The sequence below is a fragment of the Micropterus salmoides genome, unplaced genomic scaffold (assembly GCF_014851395.1).
Source record: "Micropterus salmoides isolate LMB-PRFRI ecotype aquatic unplaced genomic scaffold, ASM1485139v1 Ms_hic_scaffold_1, whole genome shotgun sequence".
Lineage (NCBI taxonomy): Eukaryota > Metazoa > Chordata > Actinopteri > Centrarchiformes > Centrarchidae > Micropterus > Micropterus salmoides.
The window spans coordinates 56,492,607-56,517,596 of NW_024040040.1; the positions used below are offsets into that span (position 1 = coordinate 56,492,607).

The window sequence follows — 24,990 nt, forward strand, 5'->3', positions numbered from 1 at the left end:
AAGATCATAAAAGTTTTTAAAGTATGGCAAGAGCCTTCTTTATCTGACAGTCCCAGTGATTTAAAAGTATCGAAGAGCTGCTGACTTCTAGCAGGGGGAAAAAAGAGAGTTTAAGCAAAAGAATACAAGGAGAGGCAAGAGCAAGCAGCAAAGCGTCTGCACTGTAAGAAAGCAGGAAGTAGACTTTAGCTTTCTCCAGCGCTGCTTCTCTTCTTTGCTGACTGCTTAAATGCAGCTTTTGTTCTTTTCTAAAGTAAAATCAGCAAATTTTAGCTTTTCAGATGGCAAAAATCATGGCATTAGTTTTTATATGGTCACTTGAAGTACTCCATATGTGTTCTGGCTACGGAAGCTTGTTTTGTCTTCAGGCGTCTCTGGGTCTTATTTGGCATCATGCCAGTTGTCTCCATGAAAGCCTGTAAGCCTAGTCATTCTCACTGGCTCCTTGTGTACTTTGAGTCACCTTCACTGTAAAAACAACTGAGGTCAAAACTGAAGTAGAGCCAACAAACCAAGTCTCTCTCTGCTCCAACTAAAGGTTTAACTTGTTGTCAGCTGTGGAATGAAGGAAAACCAGTTTTCAGGTCTCTGTTTGCTGCCAGTTGCTGTTGGATGAGGAGGAGGGAAAGAGGGGAGCAGGGAGAGAGTTGTGGATGTGGTCCATAGTGTAAAGTGGTTTCTTGTTTTCTCACCTTAATATGAATTATTGTAGTGTGTTTAGACTCTTTGAACAGCTATTGAAACAGGAAATGTGAAAATGCATTCCTTCAAGAATCAGCTTTTAATCAGATGAATGCTGAATCTCACATCCCCTCAGAAGCCCGTGGGTCTGCTGCTGCTGAGCAACTTACCTGCTTCATAAGAAACGCAGATCAAAGTTAGGATCTCCATCAACAGAGGTATGATCTCTACATTTCTTCAAATGATGAATGATTCCTGACAATCTCCATACAAGAGCCTGTGTTTGAGAATAACAGCACAGCTAAATGTCCTCTTATTGTGAAAATCTGCTCTTGCTGCTTCCTGCCTGTCCGGCTTCCATTCCAGGAAACAGCTCACCTGTGTGGATGCCTTTTCTCTGCAAGCGTCCAGTGAGAGTCTTCTTCTTCAACACTTTGAAGAAACTGTAAATTGCTTTGTTTGATAGTTTAACACCAAGTTTGTCTTTAGTCCCTTCAGGATTTGTTTCTTGCTGTCTAATGTTTGTAGTAGTTGTTCACTTCTTATTTCAGTAGAGAGTTTGGAGAACTCTTGTGTTTGAAGAGAAATCTCCATGTTGTTGGATTATTGATTTACTGGAATCAAACTTCTAATGAGCAGCTGATGTTTCTTTCCTTTCTTCAGCTAGAAGAAAACCAACGTAAAGTCAGACACAGCAGGATACTGACGTTTCCTGGCTGACCTGAAAGGAAAGCTTCTTCTGTCTTTGGTGGGGGTGGGGATGCTGCTGGAGTTCAGGTAAAACAACTTAGAGACCTGTTTGATTCAAATCAGCAGCTTCAATAAAAACACCATCTGGTTGTTTTGTCATGTGACTCCTGATGACCTCATACACTTCCTGGAGTGCATTTTTAGAGTTTGCTCATGTTTCATATCAGTGAGTCAGTGAATGTAGTCGCTCCTCCATGCATGGTGTGTGTGCTGGGCTGCAGCTTCATGCCTCCATCTAGTGGACTGATAATAGAAGTCAGCTGATGGCAGCTTCCTCTGCCTCACGCTGCTGTCTGACTGCATTCAGCTGCCACTGATATGAAACAGAAACTAGCAGCCAATCAATGGAGGAGCAGCTGATCTTTTTCCAGGAGAAATGATGGAAAGGAGGATTTGAGTTGATGTGCAGATGAATGATTTGTGTTTCCTCTCCAGGTGAAAGTGGATGTGAGTTGAGCAGCATGAGTCAGTGTGAGGACAGAGAGGAGGGAGTCCCTCCCTCTAAAAGCACTCTGTGTGGGGAACATGACAGCCAGACCAAAGCTCAGAGGTGAGATGAGGATCTCTAACTGTCCAGGACTCAAATCACTCCACCATCATTATTCACTCTCAAAGCTCTGTGTGTGTTGTGTTGAAGCCCAGAGCAGCAGCAGGGACCAGACTCTGCTGGACCTGGACCTGAACCTGGACCTGAGCCCAGCTGTGTGTCCTTCAACAGTGACCAGTCAGTGAATCGCCCCATTGAGTTTAAGCGAGGACATGTGTCTGACAGACAGTGAGTATGTGTCAGTATTAAACAGTGTTGGCCAAACAGAGCTAAATGTTCATGTCTCCCTCCTCATGTTGCTCCCTGCTGATGTTTGTCCTCATTAAATCCAGTCTGACCAGTTGTCCTTCTAATGTCCATGTTCTCCTAGAATGATGATGAAGGTCAGAGCCAGATTAGGATTAAAGGACAGGTCCACATGTTTTCCAGTCTGTCCCTCAGAAATGCTCACTAGTCTTTGAGCGTCCAAGTCAAGTCTCCACCACAAGTTTGGCAAGCAAACAAACGCTCATTCATCTTTTCATAACAAAAAACAGTCGGACTTTACCTTCTGTAGGTCGTAGCTAAAGCAAGAAGAAAGCTTACGTTAAATGGCCAATGCTGAGCAAAACATGTTTACTAACCTCAGGTTACTAACCTATTTTGCATTCGGCGCTTCTTTTAAGTTAAGTTTTTTTATCTGTCAGTAACAGTAAGATCTGTTCAGAGATCAGTACATTTAGTCCTGGTTTGGTCCAATATTTGATGGAAATGAACCGATAATACACAGACTGAAATCATTCAGCTTCCAATTTTATTGAACTTTAATCCTTTTCTTGATAGCTGCTAGTTTCTCCAGCAGCTTCTGTGGCTGGAGACTAAAAGTCTTCCTTTCTGTCTAACAGGATCCATGAGAGCCTAGCCTGTGCTGGACCTGGATCCAGCTGTGTGTCCTTTAAGAGTGAGCGGTCAAATAATCGCTTCATTGATTTTCAAGGACGACATCCCACTGCAGCAAAGAGGTCAGCTGTTAATAATTTAGGACAAATTCATGTTTTAATAGTTTGTTATGCATATAACAGATTGATTGCTGTCGGCATGCAAAGCTAATTTTTACAAATACTGCTTCTGAAATACATAACCTACCCAAAGTTTAAGAAAAGTTTTGTTTTCAGTGGTGGAAAACTCAGTTCTGCTGGATAGAGTGGGCGGCACGGTTGTCCAGAGATAGATAAAAAACAAAAGCAAACTGTCAAATTTCTCCATAGTTTTACAGTCTTCTGAGTGCAGCACATTATATCCCATTTTTATGCGTTTCAATCAGGAGGAAGCTGGAAAAACCGGAAGCCAGCGTTGTGTCCATGAGGAGTGACTCATCTGTGCTTCAGCCAACCTTTAGAGATGGACTTACCTCTGTTGATCAAAGGTGAGGATTTAACTGAAAAACAATGTTTTAGTATTAGATTCACAGTTTTCCCGTTTTTAAAACTTTACAGACGTACATGGAAGTAGAGGCTGACATATTTTTGAGAATCCTGTGGGTAAAGGGATTCTCACTGCCATCCCACAGGGCAGGACAGGAAGTCTAGTTTAATAAAAACAAAAATATTAGGGCTGTGCACGCATTACTATCGCATTAACACATTAATTAATTAACTCCAACAATTATTTTTATCATCCTTGCGATGGGTTGGCGACCTGTCCAGGGTGTACCCCACTATTCGTCAGCTGGGATTGGCTCCAGCCCCCCGCAACACTGTATGCAGGATAAGTTTGTTTGACGATGGATGGAAGGTAATTATTTTATTGCATGTTAATGCAGTTTTTATTATTATACTATTTTGAAAGTCTGTTGCTCACTGGCTCTGAATACCAAATCACAGAAAATCATGTGATTAATTGCGATATTTTGCAATAGTTAACCAGCACTAAAAAAAAATAAATGGCAAGGGATTAGGACAAGTGTGTTTTTCCGTCACTCTCAATATGGATGTTCTCTAAGCACTCATGCTGTCTAATACTAGTGTCTACTACAGTCTGACACATTCACAGTGGGAGCCGTCAAGTACAGCCAGTCTGATCCAACCAGACACTGAGCAGTTCCACTGGAGGAGCGTTGCAGAGGTGTTCTTTAGCAATGCACTCTGAGGGAGAGTCACTCACATTTCTGTTTTCCTAAGTATATCTGCTGGTAATTTTCAATTCAATATTGTGGGAATAGAAGGTAAGGTGTCCCACCTAAATGTTGTAATTGTGGGGGTGCACATAGCGTGGCTTAAGGAGGGTGCGCAATGATGAAGGAAGAGGTGCAAGAGCAACAAGTGAGAGTGGGACAGAAAGTGTCATACGCAGAAGCGGTTAAAAAGGTTCAGAACCAGACAGCAGGGGGTAGCATTGAGGATAATGTAAGACATGAAGCAAGGCAAGTGAAGCAGAATGAGGGAAATATGATACAAGTGGATGTCAGAAAGTTAGTGACATTTATTGCTGATGTGATTAATGGTACTGCAGATGTAAAGTCAAAGACAGAAAGAATACAGCTGATAGTGATGGCAGCAGTACGGCATTTGGGTGTAACATGGCTGACATGGGAAACAGTGAGAGATGATCTCAAACATCAGTCTAGCCAGGAATCATGGGTTGGTTAATATATATCATGTTGTTATTAATACATTGGAATGCCCAAAGGCAGGTTGCAAATGGACAAGAGTTTAAACGAGTTATTGATGAAATGGTGCAGAAGCCAGATGTTATTTGTATTCAAGAGACCTGGCTAAGGCCAAATCTGGATTTTGTGATACAGGGTTATGTGGATGTCTGTCGAGATAGAAGCACTGGAGGTGGGGGAGGATGTGCTACATTTATTAAACAGGGGATGCCATATAGGATTCTGGGATTAGGGAAGGAGCTGGAGTATGTGGTGGTGGAGGTGTGGGTAGGAATGGAGAATGTAGTGATAATCAACTTCTACAATCAATGGGAGGAGTCGACAGTAGGGAGTGATCATTTTCCTATGTTATGCACAATTAGAATGAGGGTGGAAAAACAGTCTGGAGAGGGAAGAGGGAGATGGGTCTTTAGTAAGGCTAATTGGGGCAAATTCAAGGAGTTATGTGAGGAAAGGTTAGCTAGGGAGGGTAGAGATATGGAGACTGACAGAGATTATAGTACTTTCCAAAAAATTATTAAAGAAGTGGTGGATGAAACTATTCCTAAGAGTTCTGGGATAAGGAGAAGGAAAGTGGTTCCATGGTGGACACAAGAATGCACGGTAGTAATGCAAGTAATAAGAAGTAGAAACAGGGCTTTCAGGTTGTTGAGACGTACTCATAATTTTGAGCATTTACTCCAATATAAAAGGACTCAAGCAGTTGTAAGAAAGACGATACGCCATGCAAAGAGGAAATATTGGCGCGGGTTCTGCAGCTCAATAGGAAGAATGACACCGGTGGGAGAAGTGTGGGGGATGATTAAGAAGCTGAGTGGAATAAGGAGGGAGTGGGACTAACCTGTACTGGTTAGTGGGGAGGAGAAGGCAGTCACTGACAAAGAGAAGGCAAAGATAATGGCTAAAACCTTTGTGGCAATACATAGCTCTGACAACCTGGAAGGTGAGTGGAAGAAACAAAGGGAAATGACATTGAAGGCGTATCCTGGGGTCTTGGAAAAAAGGGAGGAAGTGGATGATGCACTGAGTGCTCCATTATCTAAGGCAGATTGCAAGAACAGGTTATGTTATGTTTTTGTATATAGGGGGGAGGTAGCTTTAGGAAGACTGCTTAGGCTATACAACAGAGTGTGGGAAGAAGGGCAGCTTCCAAAGAGTTGGAAGGAAGCAGTGGTAGTCCCAATTAGGAAACCAGGGAAGGATCCGACAAAACCTACAAGCTATAGGCCAATTGCTTTAACATCTATTCTATTCAATTCAATTCATCCATCCATCCATCCATCCATCGTCAACCACTTATCCTGCGTACAGGGTTGCGGGGGGGCTGAAGCCAATCCCAGCTGACATCGGGCGATAGGCGGGGTACACCCTGGACAGGTCGCCAGTTCAATTCAATTTTATTTATATAGCGCCAAATCACTACACAGTTATCTCACAGCGCTTTTCATAAAAGAGCAGGTCTAGACCATACTCTGATGTTATTTAAAGAAGCCCAACAATTCCCACCAAGAGCAGCACTAGGCGACAGAGGCAAGGAAAAACTTCCTTGAGAGAGAGTGAGAGAGAGAGCCTACACAATATACACACAGACGTACAGACAGTAAAGGTGATGTTGCTATAGACTAAATGAAAAATGGTACAGATATTTATAGTAGTGTTAATGATAACAATCGTAATGTTAATGATCATAATAACAATAATAACAATAGGACTAGTAACAATAGTTGTTGTAGCAGAGGGTGTCGAGCAGGAACACGGGGGCAGCAGGTGACCCGCAACCACAGATCCAGACTCCACAGCTCCAGAGCCAGAAACACCTGCAAGAAGTGATAGGAGGAGAGAGGAGAGGGACGAGAAAGCACAAGACTACCAGAAAGGGGAGAAGTTGTGTTAGTAACATGCAATAATGGGATGAGGTTGCATACAGAGGGAGAGAAAGTAGAGGAGAGAGGAGCTCAGTGCATCATGGGAAATCCCCCGGCAGTATAGGCCTATAGCAGCATAACTAAGGGATGGTTCAGGACTCACCTGAGCCAGCCCTAACTATAAGCTTTATCAAAGAGGAAAGTCTTAAGCCTACTCTTAAAAGTGGAGATGGTGTCTGCCTCCTGAACCCAAACTGGAACCTGGTTCCACAGGAGAGGAGCTTGATAGCTGAATGCTCTGGCTCCTAGTCTACTTTTTGGAGACTCTAGGAACCACAAGTAACCCTGCATTCTGGGAGCGCAGTGCTCTGGTGGGGTAGTAAGGTACTATGAGCTCTTTAAGATAAGATGGTGCCTGACCATTAAGAGCTTTGTAGGTAAGAAGAATGATTTTAAATTCTATTCTGGATTTTACTGGAAGCCAATGCAAAGAAGCTAAAACAGGAGAAATGTGATCTCTTTTCCTGGTTCCTGTCAGAACACGTGCTGCAGCATTCTGGATCAGCTGAAGAGTCTTAATGGACTTTTTCGAGCAGCCTGATAATAAGGAATTGCAGTAATCCAGCCTAGAAGTAACAAACGCATGGACTAGTTTTTCTGCATCATTTTTAGACAGGATGTTCCTTATTGCACAATATTATGTAGGTGAAAAAAGGCGGTCCTTGAAATTTGCTTAATGTGAGACTTAAACGACATGTCCTGATTAAAGATAACTCCAAGATTTCTCACAGTGGTGCTGGACGCCAGGGCGATACCATCATGGCAAACTATATTTTTAGATAATGCGTCACGGAGGTGCTTGGGCCCCAGAGCAATAACTTCAGTTTTATCTGAGTTTAACATTAGAAAATTACAGGTCATCCAGGTTTTAACATCCTGAAGGCACAATTGAAGTTTAGCTAACTGATGAGTTTCATCTGGCTCGATCGATAGATATAACTGAGTATCATCTGCATAACAATGAAAGTTTATGGAATATTTCCTGATAATATTGCCTAAAGGAAGCATATATAAAGTGAAAAGGATTGGTCCGAGGACAGATCCTTGAGGAACTCCATGACTAACTTTGGCATGCATGAGCGGTTCCTTTAATATCAATGAAATATTCCAGTCTCTGCAATAGGATCTGATGGTCAATGGTATCAAATGCAGCACTAAGATCTAGTAAAACCAGTACAGAGACAAGTCCTTTGTCTGATGCAATAAGGAGGTCGTTAGTAATTTTCACCAGTGCTGTCTCTGTGCTATGATGAGCTCTAAATCCTGACTGAAAATCCTCAAATAAACTATTGCTCTGTAGAACATCACACAGCACAGAGAGAAATGGAAGGTTAGATATAGGTCTATAGTTGGCTAAAACATCAGGATCAAGTTTGGGCTTTTTCAGAAGAGGTTTAATTACAGCTACTTTAAAGTACTGTGGTACATAGCCTGTTGATATAGATAGATTGATCATATCTAGTATAGAAGTGCTGACTAAGGGTAAAACATCTTTAAGCAACCTAGTCGGGATGGGGTCTAAGAGGCAGGTTGATGGTTTAGATGAAGAAATTATTGAAGTTAGTTGGTAAAGATTGAGGGAAGCAAAACAGTCTAAACATATATCTGTTTCTACAGCTGTTTCTAAGGTTCCTGAGTTTAGAGATAATTTGGTGCCAGTTGAGGGCAGGTCTTGGTGAATTTTGTTTCTAATAGTTAGAATTTTATCATTAATGAAGCTCATGAAGTCGTAACTAATGAGAGCTATGGGAATACTTACACAATAGAGCTGCGAGTCTCTGTCAGCCTGGCTACAGTGCTGAAAAGACTGGGGTTGTTCCTATTTTCCTCTATTAATGATGAGTAGTACGCTGCTCTGGCATTACAGAGGACCTTCTTATAAGTTTTAAGACTATCTTGCCAAATTAAACCAGAATTTTCCAGTTTGGTGGAACGCCAATTCCTCTCAAGTTTCCACGATATTTGCTTTAATTTGCGAGTTTCAGTATTATACCATGGAGCTAACCGTCTTTGTTTTATTATTTTCTTTTTTAGAGGGGCTACAGAGTCGAGTGTCATTCGCAGCGAGCCTGCAGCAAGATGATCAACAAGATGATCGATTTGGGAGGGACTGAGATTAGCATAGGAGTCCTCTGTTACTTTGTGACTTGATAATGAATTTAGAGCTGATGGAATCGCATCCTTTAATTTAGCTACAGTACTATCAGATAGGCATGTAGTTCAGCAATACAAACTCAAAAGTTATCAAACAGTGGTCGGATAAAGAGGGATTCGGTGGGAACACTATTAAATGTTCAATTTCAATACCATACACCAAAACAAGGTTGAGGGTGTGGTTAAAACAGTGAGTCGGTTCATGAACACTGAGAGAAGCCAATGGAATTTAACAGATAAACGCAGTACTGAAGCTGTCATTCTCATCGTCCACATGAATATTAAAATCCCCTACAATAATAACGTTGTCCATTTTAAGGACTAAAGTTGACAAAAACTCTGCAAATTCAGATAAGAATTCGGAGTCCGGAAAGAGTACGGACCAGGTGCTCGGTACAAACAAAAATTATTGGTTGCAGTGATTTCCAACTTGGGTGTGAAAGACTAAGAACAAGGCTTTCAAATGAGTTATAATTTCGATGGTCGGGGGACAGACACCGTCACTATAGGATTTTCACTAAGTAACTCCTGAAATGGAGGAGCAGAGAAGTGTGTTAGACTGCGACTCTGCGTAGGGTTTTGGGTGGGTAACTGCTGAAACAGAAGGGCAGAGAAGTGTGTTAAACTGCGACTCTGCCTCCTGGTCTCAACTCTGGCTTGTCACGGATTTGGTCCACTAATAAACTTGGATTTCTAAACCAGATTTCTAGAAATGAGAGCTGCTCCTTCCCAAGTGGGATGGATGCCGTCTCTCCGAATCAGACCAGGTCTTCCCCAGAAGGTTTGCCAATGATCTACAAAGCCTACATCGTTTGCTGGACACCACCTCGACAACCAGCGGCGGAATGACAACATGCGGCTATACATGTCATCACTGGTCAGATTTGGCAGGGGTCCAGAGAAAACTACGGTGTCTGACATTGTTTTTGCATATGTACACACCGACTCAACATTAATCTTAGTGACCTCCGATTGGCGTAACCGGGAGTCATTACCGCCGACGTGAATAACAATCTTACTGTATTGTGAATAACGTTTACGTTTATCCTTAGCCAGCAGTTTCAAATAAGACTCATCTTATCTAAAATCTCATGTGTGTAAAGTTATGGAACGAATGATAACGGACAGAATGGTTTATTTTTTGGAAAAGAGGGAATTAATTGCATCAGATCAAAGTGGATTCAGGAAGGGGAGGGGGACAATGGATCCAGTTTTATGCCTGGAAGATGAAATAAGGAAAGCCCAGGTCAATAAGGAAACAGTGGTAGCAGTCTTCTTTGATGTTGAGAAAGCGTATGACATGATGTGGAAGAGGGACTGATGATAAATCTGGATAAATTGGGAATAGGAGGTAGGGCTTTTAACTGGGATGTTCAAGATTTGCTTGACACAAGGAATGCGACAGCTGAAACCTATTGCTTGTACACTTTTTTTTCTACCAAGGTATTAAATGTGATGTGTTTGGCAGGAGTGGACTAGGGGGCGAGTAGGAAAGCACTGAAGGGGATATATGATGCACTGATTAAATTGGTAATAGATCATGGTTGCATAGCATACAGAGATGCAGCTAGAATCACATTGGCCAATTTGGATGTTGTACAAACACAAGCGCTGAGAATATGCACTGGAGCGTTTCATACGTCACCAGCAGTGGCAATGCAGGTAGAAATGGGTGAGATGCCTCTGCAGTTAAGAAGGAGGGAACAGCTGGCAGCCAACTATTGGGCAAATCTCCAAGGACAGGGGAGGTCTCACCCCACAAGAGCAGTTATGCAGGTATACTGGGAGCATGAAAGGGTTAAAAATTTTTGAATGGGTGGGAGATGCAATTGGGAAAGAGATGGGACTTGAGAGAAAGGAATTTTGCCCAACAGTTCCGCTGCCAGTCAGACCACCTTTGCTCCTTTTGCAGACTAGTGCAGACCTGGAGGTTTTAAATAGCCACTCAAGGAGTAGAGCAAGGGTGGATGTATGCCAGATATTTTGTGATAGGATGAATGACAAGTATAGTGACTATTTGGTCATATTCACTGATGGGTCTAAAGACCCCGAATCTGGACAAGCTGGATCTGCTTTCAGTGTACCAAAGATGGGAGTAAAGATGCAGAAGAGACTCTCTGATAATTTATCAGTATTCACCGTGGAGTTGGTGGCTGTTTGGTTGGCATTGCAGTGGGTAAACCAGCAAAAGTTGTCATATGCTCAGACTCTAGTGCAGTTCTGAAGAGTGTGAAATCGTTTAAGTCACAAGCAAGACAGGACATAGTAAATGAAGTACTGGAACTTTACTCACAGATTTGTCAGATGGGGTTAAGGGTAAAGTTTACATGGGTTCCAGCACACGTGGGGGTGAAGGGTAATGAAACTGGCAAAACAAAAGCCAGTAAACGGGAAGCTGTTGAAATAGCAATTTCAATAAGTAAAGCAGAAGCCAAAGCACAAATCAGGTCAAAAATTAATAAAAAGTGGCAGGTACACTGGGATGCAGGGGAGAAAGGGAGACATTTATATAACATTCAACAAAAGGTTGGGACAGAGAGGATTACTGAAAGGAAATGAAGGGAGGAAATCATCTTCATTAGGTTAAGAATAGGACACTGTGGGTTAAATAAGTACTTACATATTATGGGCAAGCACAAACCATGTAGGTGTGAATTTTGTGATAATATTGAATCTGTGGAACATGTGATTTTTTAGTGTTTTGAGAGGAAAGGGCAAAGATGAAAGAGGGGATAAGAAGATTAGGGGGCAAGGGAATTCACTTAGGGAAGTGCTGGGGAAGTAATTGAATGATATGAGTACACTGTTTTTTCAATTCTTAAAGGAAACTGGCAGAAAGGATATAGTTTAAATTTTTGTTTTGTTTGTTTGTTTCAGTTTTGTTTTGATGATTTATTTATTTATCTCTGGCCCACACTCCAGTACAGTAGGTGGCAGTAATGCACCAATAATGTTGGATGCCAACTGCCGTTAAACAACAAAGAAGAAGAAGGCAGGCAGAGAGACAGCGGGGGTGAACACCGTCTCGGCGTGGATCACAGACTGTCTCTCGGACATATCTGCATGGATGAAGGCTTACCACCTTCAGCTAAACCTCTCTAAGACTGGAGAACTCTTGGTCATTCCAGCCAAGCAATCTATCCACCATAAGATCAAACTACAAATTGACTCCTCAACCATGACTCCAACCAGGGTGGTGAGAAACTTGGGTGTCATGATTGATGACCAGCTGTCCTTTTCAGACCATGTTGCTGCTGTCTCTCGGTCATGCCGCTTTGCTTTATACAACATCAGAAAGGCCCTACCCCACTCAATATGTCACCAGTGACTACAGGGTCTGGACCCATCTACCTAAACTCCATAATACAAGTTTATGTTCCTTCTCGACCACTACGCTCCTCCAACAAACGCCGCCTGGCTCTGCCATTCCTTCACACAAAGCAATCCCAGTCCCGGCTGTTCGCATCTGTGAAACCACGATGGTAGAACAAGCTATCACACGCCATCAGAACAGGGGCGTCCCTTCCTAATTTCAAGAAGCTCTTGAAAACTCTCTCTTCCGAGAACACTTCCTCTGATAACACCTCTAACTCCTAACCTCTAATATGCACTTCCTGTGCTCTTCTTCTTCTATCCCCTACAATTACTATGTATTGATTGCACTTTTTGTTAACTCTAACTCCCTAATCCCTAGGTATTTACCCTATTGATGCGATATGTGCCATTAGCGCTTACTAGCATTTATTGCTGCTTTTATTAATATGTATTGTAAGTTGTAGATCTTGTGCTGTATTTTATGCTCTGTTAATGATTGTATGTTCCTCAAATGTAAGTCGCATTGGATTAAAGTGTCTGCCAAATGAGTAAATGTAAATGTTTTATGCACAAAAAAGGCATTTTACTGGCACTAAATATTTTTGAAAGGCCAGACATTTTATTTAATTGTCATTTTGTTTTGTTACACTTTAAAAATTAAGAATTACATTCATATTTAATTATTTGGCAGATTCCTTTAATCCATACCGACTTACATTTGAGGAACAACATACAAGCATCAACAAAGCATCAATACAGTAAGAGAGCTACAAGTGACAATACATACTAGTAAGAGCAGCAATAAATACTTGACATCAATGGGGTAAATACCTAGGGAAAGAAGTAAGATACAATACATACAAGAGAATTGTAAGGGGATAGAATAAGAAGACCACCGGAAGTGCAAAGTGTTGTCTGAATATATGAGTTTTCAAGAGCTTGAAGTTTGAGAGGGACACCCCTGCTCTGATGGCATGGAATGGCAAGAGATAACAAGTAATTTAATAGACATAAATTTTGTAATTTAGTTGCCTAATAATTCTGTATATTTTCTCCTGAGCACGACAAACTCACTTTTCCTTAGTTAAACATTTTGGTTTAAGATTTAGGTTCAGAGCTGGAGGCTGATGGGGGTTCATTGTCAATTTCCCTGGTGGAAGTCACTGAGCTATTCAAATCACTCCCAGTAAAGCCGGGGATTGATGAAATCCATCCAGAAATGCAGAAATCCGTCCAGCTTTGGATGTGGAGGGGATGTCTTGGATGACACGCCTCTTCAACATTGCGTGAAAATTGGGGACTGTGCTCAAGCAGTGGCAAACCGGTGTGGTCATTGCCCTGTTCAAAACAGAGGAGCAGAGGGTGTGTGCCACTTACAAGGGTATCACACTCCTCATCCTCCCTGGTAATTTCTACTCCAAGATATTGGAGCTGTTGGTGTACAAGGAGAAGAGCAAAGGGGAAAGAAGGGTGAGTTTTACATGTTTACTGCATCATCTACAGACCTGTTGGCTCTGTAGTGGATTTTAGGTGGGACAACACAAGGCGTTCAAAGGACTTCATAACCACAGAGGTCAGGTGCGATGGGTCTGTAGTAATTTAGTCCTGTGGTTCTTGGTTTTTTGAGGACAGGGATGATGGAAGCAGGCTGGCACATGGCATGACTCCAGTGAGTTGTTAAAAATGTCTGTACAGTACTTCAGGGTGGATGGGGAGACAGAGTCCGGCCCAACTGCATTGTGGGGTTTCTGCCTCCTGAATAGTCTGTTGACATCCTTCTCTGAGATGGAGGAGGAGATGGTGGACTGGGGCTGAAGCTGAGCAGAGGTGTCACGGGGGATGGTGTACGATTGACTCTCAGAGCGGCAGTAGAACTGGTTCAGCTCATTTTCCAGGCAACATTCTTTCATGTAAAGAAAATGGACATGAATATGGCACAGTCCTCCCACAGCATCATTTATCCACAGGAATGATTTGATTGCTTCAGCTGATATAGTCGTAATAGGTGCAGTAGCATCAATAGCCAAGGAACAAAAGATATTTAAATCATTGACCAGATTATTAATGATATAAAAGGAAAAGATGGGTGAAAAATTAATTCTCACACAATTTCATCTCACAGTAGAGGGGGGAAAACATAAACATAAAATTTCTTAGTCTGCTAGAAGATGTGAATGCAGCACTACATACTATCCCTACTAAAGCCATAACCAAAACCAATGAGCTGATATACGCCACAGTAAAAGTGATCCTAGAGATGCTTGGCTATAAGATGAACACCACAAGCCACAAAGAGCATTACCCCCCATGGAGGAGAAGGCTAGAGGTCATGATCAAGGCAACACAAAGAGAGGTTAGTCAGCTCTCAGAGCTACAGAAAGGTGCAACGAAGGGCCTACCTAAGAAATACAACAAGCTGTCAATACCTGAGGCTCTGGAGTCTGCCAAACAAAGACTCACCGCTCTGGTTACACACCTAAAGAGGTACAAGGGAGAAGCAGAAGCCAGGAGAATAAACTGGATGTTCTCCACCGAACCATCCAAAGTGTACTCTCAGTGGCAGGGTAATAACACAAGATAAGATCCACCCAGGGCTGAGACTGAACAGTACTGGAAGAACATATGGGAGAAAGAGGCATCCCACAACACCAATGCTCAGTGGCTAGTGGATCTAAGAACAGATCACAGCAATCTCCCAGAACAAGAACCAGTAACCATTACAATGGCAGATCCATCCAAGAAAGAGTGGCAGGTATGAAGAGCTGGACAGCACCAGGCCCTGATATGATCCACACCTACTGGCTGAAGAAACTAACTGCACTCCATGAACGCCTGGCAGCACAAATGAACCAACTGCTGATGGATGGGATGCACCCAGAATGGTTAACCCAAGGACGGACAGTCCTTATCATGAAGGACCAACAGAAGGGAACAATCCCATCCAACTACCGGCCAAAAACCTGCCTCTGCCTCAGAGTGGCTAAGATGAGTAGGCACATGGCTCAATACATGGACAGAGCCCAGAAGGGAATGGGTAGTAATACCAGGGGAGCCAAGGTTGATAGAGTTCAAGTTCAAGTTCATTTTATTTATATAGCACGTTTTATAGCAGCCACTGACTGACCAAAGTGCTTTACAGAATTAAAAGACAATAATACCATGCATAACAGCACAGCATAGAAAAGTACAGCAAAGTTAAGAACAGCTTTAAACAGGAGTAGCCAAAGCAGTATCAGACTCGTCAACAATAACAATAAAAAACAGAATTGCCAGTATCAGACTAGACTAGAGCAGTCACTCGAGACTGCAAGACCAGGCAGACCAATCTGTGCACTGTCTGGATTGACAACAAGAAAGCCTGTGACTCAATGCCACATACATGCATACTGGAATGCTTGGATATGTACAAGATCAACAAAACACTAATAGCCTTCGTCAAGAACTCAATGGGGCTGTAGAAAATAAGTGTGGAAGCCAACTCAAAGCCAATTGCACAAGTCACAAGTCACCATCAAGTGCGGCATATACCAAGGTGATGCACTACCCCCGCTGCTATTCTGCATAGGCCTGAACCCCCTCAGCCAGATCATCACAAAGACTGGCTACGGATACCGGTTCCGAAGTGGAACAACAATCAGTCACCTCCTCTACATGGATGAAATCAAGCTGTATGCCAGAAATGAGCGAGACATCGACTCACTGATCCACACTACCAGGATCTACAGCAACGACATTGGAATGTTGTTCGGACTGGACAAGTGTGGTCGCATGGTATCAAAAAGAGGGAAGATGATCAGAAACAAGGGGATTGAACTACCAGAAGGCCACATTGCAGATGTTCAGGACAGCTACAAATACCTTTGGGTGCCGCAGGCTAACGGAAACCATGAGGAGGCAGAAAGGAAGTCCGACACAGCCAAATACCTACAGAGAGTAAGACAGGTCATTAAAAGTCAGCTGAATGGGGAAAAACAAGATCCGAGCCATCAACACATACGCCCTGCCAGTCATCAGATACCCAGCTGGTATAATAAACTGGCCAAAGGAGGAGATAGAGGCTACTGACATCAAGATGAGAAAGCTACTCACAGTGCATGGAGGGTTTCACCCCAAATCCAGCACCCTGAGACTGTACACCAAGTGTAGCGAGGGAGGCCGAGGGCTAGTGAGTGTCAAGACCACTGTCCAGGATGACACGACAAATATCCAGGAGCACATCAGGAAGATGGCCCCCAAAGATGAAGGGCTTAGTGAATACTTCAGGCAGCAGAAACCCGAAGGTGAGGACAAGGAAGATGAAGAACCTTCATGAAGGGACAAGCAGCTGCACGGCATGTACCACAGACACATAGAAGAAGTGGCTGATATCAAGAAATCCTACCAGTGGCTGGAAGAGGCTGGACTGAAGGACAGCACAGAAGCACTAAATCATGGCGGCACAAGAACAGGCATTCAGTACAAGATCAATAGAGGCTGGGGTCTACCACACCAGGCAGGACCCAGGTACAGACTGTGCAAGGACGCCCCTGAGACAGTACAGCACATAACAGCAGAGTGTAAGATGCTGGCAGGAAGTGCGTACATGGAACGCCATAAGCAGGTAGCTGTCATAGTGTACAGGAACATCTGCCATGAGTATGGGCTGGAAGTCCCAAGGTCAAAATGGAAGACACCTCCTAAGGTAGTTGAGAATGACCGAGCTAAGATCCTGTGGGACTTCAAGATCCAGACTGACAAACTGGTGATGGCTAACCAACCAGACATCGTGTTGATCGACAAACAGCAGAAGAAGGCAGTAGTGATAGATGTGGCAATCCCAAGCGACAGCAACATCAAGAAGAAGGAACACAAGAAGCTTGAGAAATACCAAGAAAGAGGAGCTAGAAAACAAAGGAAAGTAAGAGCAACAGTGGTGCCAGTGGTGTTCCGAGCACTGGGGGCCGTGACCCCCAAACTGGGAGAGTCGCAAAAGCAGATCTCAAGGAAAACATCAGAGGTCACCGGAGTGCAGTCCTAGGAACAGCTAAGATTCAGATTCATTCTTTATTGTCCGAAACACAGCGCAGCGCAGCCTGTTTGTAACTTCCAATGTGACCAGTAGAAAATTGGATTTGACACTGCTCGGCCCGGTTACTGGTCAGAACCGAGTAAGTGAAAAAACACTGGCCTATTTCAGTCCCTAGCTGATCAATCTGCGCATCTCTAGCTGTAGAAGATGAGTTCCAGTCCAATAAGCTGTTGAAGAAGCTACCAAATAAGCTAGGTAATGTTATAATAACAGTGTGGGCTCATAGAAAAATAATCGGTTATCATAACTTTGTCATTATTAATTTATTAATGTCTCAGCATCTTCTGTATTAAAGACAAAAGAATCAGTTCATCCAATGTTTAACATACATAAAACAGCCCTAACAGCCTGCTTAACATTACTGGAGCTCCTCAACTACTGACGGAACTCAAAATTTTTCTAAACTTAAAAAGCACTTTAATTGCACTGTTTGTGCTTGTATTGTTTTACTATTTACACAATTATTTTAAGTATGTTCATTATCATTATATTATTTGATGGTTTTTAAGGGGGGACACGCCTCAGATAGGTGGGGACCTGACCCCCCCGTCCACCCCATGATTTCCGTCTATGGTCTCACAGACAGATTATTTAAAATGCAGAAACATACTGTTCATTTCAAAATTGGAGAAGTTTCAGGGATGGAGGGATCAAATAGAAAACATTTGTCATCTGAAACAGGGTCTATCAATGAAAAGGAGTTTATATTCAGCTGAGCCAGATTGAAGTCATATTTATGAAGTAATATACGTGGATGTTAAATACTTTTAATTTACAATTCTATCATGGTTAAGGAGAACAGATAATTAAAAGTCCAGTTCAATGTTGTAATCAACACTTTAAATTACAGGGCCTTTACCTTGTGTCTGTCTTTGTGTGGACATAATGTAAGCTTACTCTTCATGATTCCTCCACAGAGTCCACCAGGAGAGCTCAGAGGTTCCCAGTGGTCAGTCTGCCCAGCAGCATCAAACACACCTGGACTCCATATTTATGGTCTGTACATGTACAACAACTACTTTTCCTCTATTCTGTTTACAATAATCTCCACGCTGCACTTTTTAGACCAGTGGATTGTCAGACTGTCCAACATGGATCTGATGTTTGGTTCCATGATTTGACTTTGATCCTTCATATAATATTCTGTTCCAGCTGCTGGAGGAGAACATTGTCACTTTTGTGAAGAACGAGCTGAAGAAGATCCAGAAGTATCTGAGTTCAGATCACCCAGAATGCTTAGAGAGTCACAGGGAGGATGAGGAGGTGTTGAACGGTGAGGAGGAAGAGCAGAGGAGGAGCAGCAGAGAGGCATTTCTGAAGATCACACTTCACTTCCTGAGGAGAATGAAGCAAGAGGAGCTGGCTGAGTGTCTGCAGAGCAGTAAGATTAATCTAAAGATTTAACCTGCTGGATATACAGATAAATTGGATACATTTACTGATGACTAAACAGATGGAGGGAAACATGTTTATTTAAGGAAAATAAACTGTCATATGGACTTTATCAATCACTGATTGATCTGTTTTGTTGCATCTTACTTCAGAACTTCTTGCTACAGTTTGTCAACATAAACTAAAATCTAAACTGAAGAAGAAGTTCCAGTGTGTGTTTGAGGGGATTGCTAAAGCAGGAAACCCAACCCTTCTGAACCAGATCTACACAGAGCTCTACATCGCAGAGGGAGGGACTGCAGAGGTCAATAATGAACATGAGGTCAGACAGATTGAAACAGCATCCAGGAAACCAGACAGACCAGAAACAACCATCAGACAAGAAGACATCTTTAAAGCCTCACCTGGAAGAGATGAACCAATCAGAACAGTGATGACAAAGGGAGTGGCTGGCATTGGGAAAACAGTCTTAACACAGAAGTTCACTCTGGACTGGGCTGAAGACAAAGCCAACCAGGACATACAGTTCACATTTCCATTCACTTTCAGAGAGCTAAATGTGCTGAAAGAGGAAAAGTACAGCTTGGTGGAACTTGTTCATCACTTCTTTACTGAAACCAAAGAAGCAGGAATCTGCAGCTTTGAAGAGTTCCAGGTTGTGTTCATCTTTGACGGTCTGGATGAGTGTCGACTTCCTCTGGACTTCCACAACAATGAGGTCCTGACTGATGTTACAGAGTCCACCTCAGTGGATGTGCTGCTGACAAACCTCATCAGGGGGAACCTGCTTCCCTCTGCTCGCCTCTGGATAACCACACGACCTGCAGCAGCCAATCAGATCCCTCCTGAGTGTGTTGACATTGTGACAGAGGTCAGAGGGTTCAATGACCCACAGAAGGAGGAGTACTTCTGGAAGAAATTCAGAGATGAAGAGCAGGCCAGCAGAGTCATCTCCCACATCAAGACATCACGAAGCCTCCACATTATGTGCCACATCCCAGTCTTCTGCTGGATCACTGCTACAGTTCTGGAGGATCTGTTGAAGACCAGAGAGGGAGGAGAGCTACCCAAGACCCTGACTGAGATGTACATCCACTTCCTGGTGGTTCAGTCCAAACTGAAGAATGTCAAGTATGATGGAGGAGCTGAGACAGATCCACACTGGAGTCCAGAGAGCAGGAAGATGATTGAGTCTCTGGGAAAACTGGCTTTTGAGCAGCTGCAGAAAGGAAACCTGATCTTCTATGAATCAGACCTGACAGAGTGTGGCATCGATATCACAGCAGCCTCAGTGTACTCAGGAGTGTTCACACAGATATTTAAAGAACAGAGAGGGCTGTACCAGGACAGGGTGTTCTGCTTCGTCCATCTGAGCATTCAGGAGTTTCTGGCTGCTCTTCATGTCCATCTGACATTCATCAACTCTGGTGTCAATTTGCTGTCATCATCCTGGTGGTCTAAAATGTTTGGAGAGAAATCAACAAAGTTCTACCAGAGTGCTGTGGACAAGGCCTTACAGAGTCCAAATGGACACCTGGACTTGTTCCTCCGCTTCCTCCTGGGACTTTCACTGCAGACAAATCAGACTCTGCTACGAGGCCTGCTGACACAGACAGGAAGAGGCTCAGAAACCAATCTGGTAACAGTCGAGTATATCAAGATGAAGATTGAAGAGACTCCCTCTGCAGAGAAAAGCATCAATCTGTTCCACTGTCTGAATGAACTGAAGGATAGTTCTCTAGTGGATCAGATCCAACAGTCCCTGAGTTCAGGAAGACTCTCCACAGATAAACTCTCTCCTGCTCAGTGGTCAGCTCTGGTCTTCATCTTACTATCATCAGAGAAAGACCTGGATGTGTTTGACCTGAAGAAATACTCTGCTTCAGAGGAGGCTCTTCTGAGGTTGCTGCCAGTGATCAAAGTCTCCAAGAAAGCTGTGTAAGTGGGATTTATTCATCAATAAACACTTTTATCTTTTAGCTGGAGAAAAAACATGTTATTACTTGTTTCCTTCCTGTTGTCTCTACAGACTGAATCTGTGTAATCTCACAGAGACAAGCTGGGACCATGTGTGGCTGTATTTTTTCTAATTGAGATTCAAATTTTGTTTAGCATGAAATATGAAATTTGGCAGATTTGGATAACCTCATTTATGTTTTGATATCATGACATTTTAACTAAATAGTCTCAGACTCAGTATTTTAAATGTAATGTTTGTCTTTAGAATAAAGCAGCATTGGTTCAAACAGACTTTCTAAACACATTGTATCAGCATAGGATCGATTTCAATATTTTAACAATTAAATGATTAATTATTCATTTTTGAAATGTCAAATCTATTATTTCCTCTCCAGACTGAGTGGCTGTAACCTCTCAGAGAGAAGCTGTGAAGCTCTGTCGTCAGTTCTCAGCTCCCAGGTCTCTAGTGTGAGAGAGCTGGACCTAAGGAACAACAACCTGCAGGATTCAGGAGTGAAGCTGCTGTCTTCTGGACTGGAGAGTCCAAATTGTACACTGGAAACCCTGAGGTCAGTTCAAGTTAAATTTTGTCTTAAAACATTAAAATTATTTCTCTAAATATCATGGACCTTTTATTTTAAACAGTCTCTCACTCTTGTTTTACGGCATAGAAAATCTTTGAATTTTAAAATTTTTTTAGGTCTAATTCAGTTTCACATATTATACAACATTACATATGAACTTTGGCTCAGATGGAAATCCTCATTGATGTTTAATACAATGCAACATATTAACATTACATGTTTTATTAATTACTGATTTGGTCATTATTTGTCATCATATCTACAACATCTTTAGAATAAAACAACAATGATTTTAACATGTGCTGAGAAGTCGTTCTTAACACACTGAATGAGCAAATGATGCAAAAAATACAATACAATATTAATTGTAGTTGTAAAAATGTTAATTGTCTTCATGTTGATTATTTTCTGTCCAGACTGAGTGGCTGTAACCTCTCAGAGAGAAGCTGTGAAGCTCTGTCCTCAGTTCTTAGCTCCCAGTCCTCTAGTCTGAGAGAGCTGGATCTGAGTGACAACAACCTGCAGGATTCAGGATTAAAGCTGCTGACTGCTGGACTGGAGAGTCCAAATTGTACACTGGAAACCTTGAGGTCAGATCAAGTTACACTTTGTCTTAATCTGGGAATTCTCAGGTCAGCGTTCATTAACCTAATGAATTGATGACCATTTAAAATCCGATTTACATTGGTGAATAAATGGCTAACCTGCCTCGGATTGTCTCTGCTAATATAATTTGTCAAGGACCAAATGTACGGTTCTACTATTGTAGAACTGAGGTGAACACAGAGAAACAGAAAAATGTTTTGTAAATATGAAATGTGCAGACACAAGTGGCTCTTCTAGTTCTTGGGAACTTAAGGGACTGATATTAAAAGTTTGACAACTTCTATCAGATATCTGGTTATTTGTTCATAGAATAGAATATCAAAATATTTACACTTATAATGTCACACATGGATGTGACAAAGAGAACATGTCTAAAAATAAATGGTTATACCTATGTTGGTTTGTTTATTCAAGATTCTGTCAAACTGATTATTAATAATCACAGATTATTCCTGTTATGCAGCATTTTGGCCTTTTTTGCATTATATAAGAATAATGACATGTTTAACTGTCAGGAAAACATATTGTTGTCAGGCTTTCCGAGTGCAAAGGCAGGAAAAACTGAGCTGTGCGCCCAAATACATATACTAGCTGGAGTCGATACATTACGTCAGAATTTATTTAAACACAGGGGGCTTTTATGATATCATGGCAGTCAAAGTCCAAATAAAGGTAGTGTTACATACATCTGTAAAGGTACAGAGCACAGAGCACGAACAAAGACACTCGACTTACGATGAGGATGCGACAAAACTGAAAATGATTTAAGACAATATATACAGAAACACACACCAGTCTGGTGGGTAAAAAGCAGGTGAAAAACGTTAGGGGGTTAATCAGAATTGGGGCAGAAAAACCAAAATAGTGTTTGAGTCCATATTAGAAAGATAAAAATCCAAATATCCACACAAAAAAACAGGGAACAAGCATGAAAGGACACCTGACAGAGCATGACAAGCAACAATGGACCAACAAGAGCAGAACAGGAATAACAAACATTAAAACACTGGCTAACAGGCAGGGATGGAATCAACAGGTGAGACACATGAGGTGTAATCAAGGCAAGACAGGAAACAAGCTGGATACAAACAGATGCAGACAACCTCCAAAACAAAACAGGAAACAGGGCATGACACCAAGTCATGGACTGAACAGAGAGCACCCATATACAAATATGTACCTTGACACCAACACTGAACATACAACTCTCAAAAACATACAAAGATGAGGACACCGACAAGACAGACCAACAAGTGGACAAAAACAATCACAAACGACAATGTACCAGGACGAATAAAACAAAACACAGAACACACATGACTCAAAATGGAAAGAACTACTAAGCACATCTAAGGACCAAGATAAAAAAAACTTACTCAGAAGCCTGATTACAAAAGAACTAAAATAGGAACACAGAATGAGATGGAACCGAAAACTTTCCAAGGGGGGGAGAGGAGGAGGGCCAAAAAAAAGCAAAAAGATACAGTTCAGGGAGCAGACAGGGACAGGACAAGGGAGGACAGGGGGGCGGCCTGAGGGCAGAATAGGAGGCCGGTGATGAAGGTGAGACCTCTCCGGAGTGCCTCCAGAACTTCTGCATGCCCTCGTCCCCGGGGGAGATGGCAGAGGACAGTGGCGGGAGCACCTCCACCGATTAAAAAAACCCAACAAAGTCTATAACGTTTATTGATGAAAATAACAACATATTCAAAATAAAACTATGAAGAACACAGTGGTCAATAAAAATACAGCAACAAATAACCTACCAAATTAACCTATATAGAAATAATTCCAAATTTGCAGTAAATTATGTCATGACCCCTACACTGACCACAACCAAACAAGACAGTTAAACAGACTACAACAGGATCCCTGAACAGTTGAGTGTATCAAACAACTGAACAGGCAGAGATAAATTAACACAAAGCAGACAGGCAGAATCATCACAGAACTTCCCGATGGCCAGTCAGCCTCTCTTGACAAGTATTCATTGAGGCCACAGAAGGAAGAAGCAACTTATCTTTAAGAAAGTAATCTATGCAAGAGTGAGACTAATGAACATTTGAAAAGAAGGAGAAGTGTCTATCTTTTGATTGTAGAAATTGCCAAGAATTGATACATCCGCATCAGCTCATAAATTGTGATAAAGTCTGTGCCATTTTTCAGGGGGTTTGTGCTTTGGGGTTTGATTTGCCCAAGAGGAGCTCTAACAAAATGTTCATGTCTCCACCAAGTATCAAATGATGAGAATGTAAATTTGGCATTGATGAATGGAGTTTCTTTATGAAGTCTGGGAATGATTATAAAACTTAGGATGCCTCTTCATCAATCTTTGGTGCAAAGTAGTATTTGACATGTCCCATATCAGCAATCTTGTACTCCACTACGAGAGGCTTTTTGGGGCCCTTTTCATTTCCTCACATTGTGTCTTAGTCCCTCCCACCCGAGATGTGAGCTGGAGGAGTTAAGGAAACAGGCATTTAGCAAAATGAGATGTCTTCACCTCAGGGAAGGGAGCCTGCCGTTGTGATTTCTGTCAGCTGAGCAGACCAGCTGTTGGCACTAATGCATAAAGGCTACAGATCATATCTTCAGAATCCAGAAACATGTCTGTCAACATTATGATACCGTATGTTGAAACATCTCAAGGTTGCAATAAACATTATGGCATATGTTGAAAACAGTCAGATTACAGCAGCATACAGTATCATGCTCTACACAGAAATCCAGTAGCCTAACTTTTTTGGTAGTGACCTTTTATCTGTAAAAAGGAGATAATTTAAGCCTCAGCTTGTTGAGGTAAGCATTTTTATCATTAGTCCCTATGTCAGTCCCTATGAAATGACACAGTAAAATGGGGGCTATCTCATTTAGCCCCAATTACAACTGTCATCACAGAACTACAACAGGCTAGTCTACATTATGGGCACTATTATTATTATTATCAGTGTTGGACAAGTTACTTCCAAATTGTAATACATTATGGATTACTAGTTGCTGTCATTTGAGAGTAATTAGTTATATTACAATATTACTGACTCTGAAGTGTAATGCCTTACACTCATTTTGCGTTACTTTCACTGCTATTTAATAGGTGCATTGTTCTGATAGTAAGATGTGCTGCATAGGGTTCTAGTGATGTGCAGAGTTATCCAATCAGTTGGGTCTTTGTTATAAAAAATAGGATGTATTGTCTCCACGCTAACAAAGATGCTGTCCACATTTACGCATGAGGTACAGCAGTATAACATCATTGATTCTTTGAATCCCCCAACACTCCTACAGAATCACTCAGGATGAACTGACAGCAGCCTCTCTAATCTTGAAAGTTATTTGTTAAAGCACAAACACATAGCCCATAG

At 42.1% G+C, this 24,990-nt stretch overlaps 1 protein-coding gene across 1 annotated transcript in view; it reads left to right on the forward strand.

The window, feature by feature from the left end:
- The first annotated feature begins 1,695 nt into the window (after nt 1–1,695).
- The window catches only part of LOC119897296 (NLR family CARD domain-containing protein 3-like), a 28,563-nt gene continuing 5,268 nt past the window's right edge, over nt 1,696–24,990 (forward strand). Inside the window, exons 1-9 of the mRNA XM_038710909.1 lie at nt 1,696–1,981; nt 2,069–2,206; nt 2,863–2,979; nt 3,282–3,383; nt 18,005–18,083; nt 18,240–18,468; nt 18,632–20,417; nt 20,834–21,007; nt 21,439–21,612. Coding sequence (XP_038566837.1) covers nt 1,845–1,981; nt 2,069–2,206; nt 2,863–2,979; nt 3,282–3,383; nt 18,005–18,083; nt 18,240–18,468; nt 18,632–20,417; nt 20,834–21,007; nt 21,439–21,612 — 2,936 coding nt within the window. The 5' untranslated portion in view covers nt 1,696–1,844. The remainder of the gene's footprint in view (nt 1,982–2,068; nt 2,207–2,862; nt 2,980–3,281; nt 3,384–18,004; nt 18,084–18,239; nt 18,469–18,631; nt 20,418–20,833; nt 21,008–21,438; nt 21,613–24,990) is intronic.